General features: G+C 41.7%; 1 protein-coding gene across 5 annotated transcripts in view; it reads right to left on the bottom strand.

Annotated features, from left to right (window-relative positions):
- Positions 1-6,000, bottom strand: part of nfic (nuclear factor I/C) — a 137,573-nt gene that overhangs the window by 71,939 nt on the left and 59,634 nt on the right. For all 5 annotated transcript variants that reach the window (XM_084310216.1, XM_084310214.1, XM_084310217.1 and 2 more), the window contains exons 5-7: positions 4,861-4,935; positions 4,496-4,570; positions 1,772-1,904 (exon numbers count right to left, since the gene is read on the bottom strand). In XM_084310216.1, the coding sequence (XP_084166342.1) occupies positions 1,772-1,904; positions 4,496-4,570; positions 4,861-4,935 (283 nt within the window). The remainder of the gene's footprint in view (positions 1-1,771; positions 1,905-4,495; positions 4,571-4,860; positions 4,936-6,000) is intronic.

The raw sequence follows: 6,000 nt of genomic DNA, 5'->3' as shown, positions 1-6,000 counted from the left end.
ATCCACTGGGGACATACAGTAGTTCCAAGCAATGCTAGTATATTCATCCCTAAGATGACAGAGGCAGATGATGTAGAGGCCTACCTCCAGGCTTTTGAAAGGACAGCCATCAGAAAAAAGTGGCCCAGCATGCGATGCGTAGGGTCACGGTGCCCCATTTCCTCATCAGCCCTGCCCAAAAAATCTACCTTGATTTAAATAATATGTCTGCAGTTCCATGAATGGACCTTCCAACCCACTGAGTCTCCCAGAACCCAGATACATGAACCAGCCCTGCAGGGAGCCTGTGCTGATGGACTTGGGATCAGAGATGTTTTTTCCCAGCTTCACCCGCTGCGTCCTGTTAGTCAGGAAGTCCGTAATCCACCTACAGGTAGAGTCCGGTGCCTGCAGCAGGGACACCTGATGCTCCAGGCTGTGCGAGAGGATGGTGTTGAAGGCCGAGCTGAAGCCCACCAACAGAATCCTGGCATAGGTCTCTGCAGTGTCCAGGTGTTCCAGGACGTATGCACACCCGAGCCGCTAGAGGTCGCCAAAGTGGCAAATCGTGCCGGTGGGCAAATCGTCCTCAAGAGGGCCCGTATACGGGCCGTTGCGTGTGTAGAGGGTAATTACTAAGTCCATGTAAACAGTTTAACCAGCTGGGGTACTAAGTTACTAAGTACATGTAAACAGCTTAAATGACCAGGTTACTAAGTTACTAAGTACATATTAGTAAATGTAAAAGGTAAACAAAATAAAATCAGTTTACAAAGTTACTGAGTACATGTAAACAGCTTAACACTTTGACTGCCCATCACGAGTTTTCTCGGGTTTACCCCCCGCTGGTTGAAGGCCCATCACGATCGTTTTTTTTTTTTATTAGCAATCTGAAATCATATTTCATCAACCAAGTCTACCGTTGGAAAATCAACCACTCCAGGCGCTCAGATGTGAAAAAAGCGCCCCCTATCGTCTCCCAGATGGTAATTCACCCTTTTGGATTGAACTCAATGAAAATGAATGAAAAAAAAAAAAAACGGAATCCACATTTTACTTCTCACTCATGCAACCGCCGTCGACCAGTTTCACTCTGGAGCTTCAGAGCAGCGGGGATTATGTGTTTTTACACTATACTCGGTAGATCAATAAAATTATCGTTTTTTTCGAATGGCGATCAGGAATTGGAATAATCCATTTGGATACCATCTGATCTCAGGTAAGGAATCTATGTTACCAGGCTTAGGATAATCAGATCCGTTTTCACGGAGATATACGCTTTTATGTGATTACGTGATATGGCTGTTTGGCTGTGCGAGCGGTCAGTAACTAGGAGAATCGATTTTCAGCTTGCGGCACAAGCGTGCATGCGCACACATATACTATCGATAATCTAGCGTTTATTTTAAAACGATTCATAAATAGGCCGAAAAATGACAACGTTCTAGAATATTCCAGTAAAGGGCGATTATCATGGAATGTCTTATTTTTTCCGTGAAATCGAGTGCTTTTCAAAATGCTAGAAAACGGAAATGAAGCGATAAAAAAACAATCTGCTACGACAATGTTGACTGGAAAATGAGTCTTTGATAAGCGACTGGCAGATTAGACACATAGCCATAATTTAAAACATAGATTAGGCGATATTAACGGTAACATTGAAGTGGTGCTGGGCATTCAAGGAGGTAAAAAGGAATTAAGCTTGGGCAGTGAAAGTGTTAATAACCAGACCTGTTATTGAGTTACTAAGTACATGTGTCCTTATATTAGACTGTCTCTGGTAGTAGTCTACCTGTTGGATGATGTGCTGGCCAGACTTCTCCTCAGGCTGACAGGCTGGTTGACAGACTGGTTCAGGTCATAGGCCAGGTGCCCTTGAAGCTCCCCCAGAGAGAAACTGGGACCCCCACCTGTAACCACTGGAGCTAGACAGACAGACAGACAGACAGACAGACAGAAAGAAAGAAAGAAAGAAAGAAAGAAAGAAAGAAAGAAAGAAAGAAAGAAAGAAAGAAAGAAAGAAAGAAAGAAAGAAAGAAAGAAAGAAAGAAAGAAAGAAAGAAAGAAAGAAAGAAAGAAAGAAAGAGAAAGGCAGCAATCCATCAGTCAAGGAAGGATAAAGAGCTTCAGGTATCAAGATAAGATATTCCTTTATTGATCCCCTTGGGGAAATTCAGGGACTGTTGTCAAAGAATAAAAGCAATTTAGAATAAAATCACATACCTAATTTATCAACACATACCTAATATATCAACTAGGGATCGGCGTGATGTGTAAGATTATAACTGTTTGTTGGTTTCCTTAAACATATACGTGAATGAACAAAATTAAGTAACAAACAAATATATATATATATATATTAGGGATGTCCGATATTATCGGCCGACCGATATTATCGGCCGATATCGGCAGTAAAATGTGATATCGGAAAATATCGGTATCGAGAAGAAAAAAAAAAAAATTTACATTTATTTAACCTTTATTTACCCAGGCAAGCAAGTAAGAACCAATTCTTATTTTATTTATTGTCAAAAGTATGCATGTTGGTTTAATTCAACAACAAGAGATATGTAATGTTAATTTTTACTTTTTTAATTATCATATTTTGCACAGATAATGCTTACATTTAGAAAGCCTTTTGAATGCATCCAGTGAAATTATTAATTACCTGAAATTATTCAGTTTTTTTGGGGGGAAACCCTGCATATATCGGTATCGGTTGATATCGGTATCGGTATCGAAATTAAGCGTTGGACAATATCGGAATATCGGTATCGGTAAAAAAGCCAATATCGAGCATCCCTAATATATATATATTTTTTTTTGAGTTTTCTTTTTCTTTTCGAGTAATACACGGTCACTCGAGTATAGCATGCGATCAATCGATCTGGATTTATCTTAAAAATGCCCATCCCTAATATCAACACATGTCAATATTCAGGATAAAAGCTGCTAAGGATATGAGCACTTTACCAAACTATTCAGACCGATACCATGATTGTTTCAATTTAAACTTGTACAGACCATAATATGATGTTATAATATAGGCTAGCAGCAGTAGTCGTTAGGGGTGTAACGGTACACAAAAACCACGGTCCGGTACGTACCTCGGTTTGGAAGTCACGGTTCACGGTTCATTCCGGTACAGTGGGGGGGAAGTTTGCTTTCCATGTTCCACTCGGGGGTGACGTAGTGTGACGTTACTGTTAAGTAGCTCTCAGTAGCTCGGGATGTCCACCCATCGGTAGTGAGAGCGATAGCAGATGCGTTGGATAAGTCGTGGACAACTGTAACATGTGCTTGTTTATACAGAGCTGGTATGACTTGCTGGCTGAAATACGGACGAGAGGGAACTACGTAGCGGGGCTCTATTACTTTTAACATGTGCTTAAACCCCGTGTTCTCGACAACGGAGTATGGTCGCAGATCTGCTGCTATAAAAACACCTATGGCGTTTGTTATTGCTTTGGCCCGGTTTGAATTAATAGCGAGATGCTGCTTGAATGCCACGGGTAGCTGGGTTTGCACTAGGGTCTGTTTCTTCCTTGTACCAGTGATATTCACATTCGGCTGATGCCGTTTCAAATGCGTGATAAAGCTTGACGTACTGCCAGCGACATACCCAATCTCAGTTGAACAATGCCGGCACGTAGCTTTAGTGCGATCCAACTGTCTTTGTCCATTGCTGTAGTTAACTGGGAATCCGAAATGATCCCAAACGGGAGACTTGAATGTTGTGGGAGCATCTTCTAGCTCTGGCTTGTAAGTTAGTATTGCACCCGCCATACTAAGGCTAATATGCTACGCTGAATTACAGCTATCGCTCAGCGTGGCTGCGTGCTGCGTGGGATGAACAAACAACATCCGGTTAGTTGTGCACGTTATATTTGGGACGGGGGGATTTAAGTTCCGCAAAAAAAGGTGCACAGTGCATACTGTACCGGAGGACCACATTGAGGCGGTACAGTACAGATACGCGTACCGTTACACCCCTAGTAGTCGTAATAGTAGTATTAGTATTAGTAGTAGTAGCAGCAGCAGCAGTAGTAGTAGTAGTAGTAGTAGTAGTAGTATTAATAGTCTTAATAGTAGTAGTAAAAGTCTTAATAGTAGTATTAATAGTCTTAGTAGTATTAGTAATAATCTTAGTAGTAGTAATAGTCTTAGTAGTAGTAGTAGTAGTAATAGTCTTAGTAGTAGTAATAGTAGTCTTAGTAGTAGTAGTCTTAGTAGTAGTAGTAATCGTCTTAGTAGTAGTTGTAGTAATAGTCTTAGTGGTAGCAGTAATAGTCTTAGTAGTAGTAATAGAAATAGTCTTAGTAATAGTAGTAGTAGTGATAATAGTCTTAGTAGTAGCAATAGTCTTATTAGTCAAAGATCACGATAAGGGTCAATAGCTAATAGCTATCGGGGTAAACCATCGAGTAAGGGTTAATAGTTAAGATAAATGGTTCATTGTTAAGATAAGTGTCATTAGTTAAGGTATATAGTTGACAGTTAAGATAAGGGTACTTACTCCTGGAGACGTGGACGAGCTCAGTGACGCTGAAAACTCCTGATGTCACAAAACTGTCCTGAAACTCTGGACCATCTACACACACACACACACACACACACACACACACACACACACACACACACACACACACACACACATTACACAATGACATTAACACACACTAATTACACAATGACACGAACACACGCGCACACACACTCACTCCACACACACTACTGTCTGTTATTATGTGTGTGTGTGTGTGTGTGTGTGTGTGTGTGTGTGTGTGTGTGTGTGTGTGTGTGTGTGTGTGTGTGTGTGTGTGTGTGTGTGTGTGTGTGTGTGTGTGTGTGTGTGTGTGTGTGTGTGTGTGTGAGTGGTACCCATGGTAGCGGTTCGACTATCCTCCTCCTGGTCAGAACCTCCTGTCCGACTGGGAGAACTGCTCTGTTCTGACTCTGGAGAGAGAGAGAGAGAGAGAGAGAGAGAGAGAGAGAGAGATGGGGGGGTAGAGAGAGAGAGAGACAGAGACAGACAGACAGACAAGGAGAGCGAGAGAGCGAGAGAGGGAGAGAGAGAGATGTAGAGTGAGAAAGAGAGAGAGAGAGATGTAGTGAGAAAGAGAGGTAGAGATATATAGATAGCTCATTCAGCACCTTCTTGAGATCACGTGTACAAAAAGTCTAAGCAAATGAATAAAGGGCAGATGATTAACAGGATGTTTTGTAGATACAGTACTGAATGCTGCCATCCGGACACATGCAATTTGAAATATGATTATAGAATATAGAATATCAGGCCTATAAATGACCTTATTATGGCCAAGTCACACCTCTATGGATCGGGCCAAATCTCCCCCTTCCAATTGCGTTCAATCTGGATTTAGTACCACCATATTTCACTAATAACACTTAAAATCATTGGTAAACAAATGTAGTGCTGAAAATATACACTTTGACTGCTGTTTTGACAGGGTTAGGGTCTTTACTCTTGGCTACATTTGGGGAAAAAACGCAACATTAATTCATAGAGATCTGTAGAGATGGATTTATGGCGTGATATCAATATCGTACCGGTACCGGACCGCTTGGGCTTAACTGTTTCTCTGCCAACAACGATTATATACATTATTGCGCGCCATCCTTTGAACACCAACCACGTATATAAACGTTATTCATCCAGGGACCTTGGTGTTACCATAGGGAATGAGTGTGAGATCGCAAAAGTCCAATAACGCGGCCTGGTAGGATGCGGCCGGTATTGCACATCCTTTGAAACTCTGTGTATTGGGCTGTGCGTCGATTATATTGGTCCGGGCGGACTTTTCTAGTAACCTAAACCTAGGGCTTCACCCCCGATTCATTATGCTGTGGTGGGTTATGTCGTGGGCCAAATGGACATACGATCTACCAGATGGCAATCAAATAATTGGAATATTCTTTTTGGAATCCCACCGGCCACAGGTAAGAGCAATTTAACGTCAATTTCAGCTTGATTGTGCCTTGTTTTCATAGTCATCGCCC

This window comes from Notolepis coatsorum, assembly GCF_963971535.1.
Source record: "Notolepis coatsorum genome assembly, chromosome: 3".
NCBI classification, from domain to species: Eukaryota; Metazoa; Chordata; class Actinopteri; order Aulopiformes; family Paralepididae; genus Notolepis; species Notolepis coatsorum.
The sequence above is the reverse complement of the archived record's forward strand: the minus strand, read 5'-3'. Positions and strand labels throughout refer to the sequence as shown.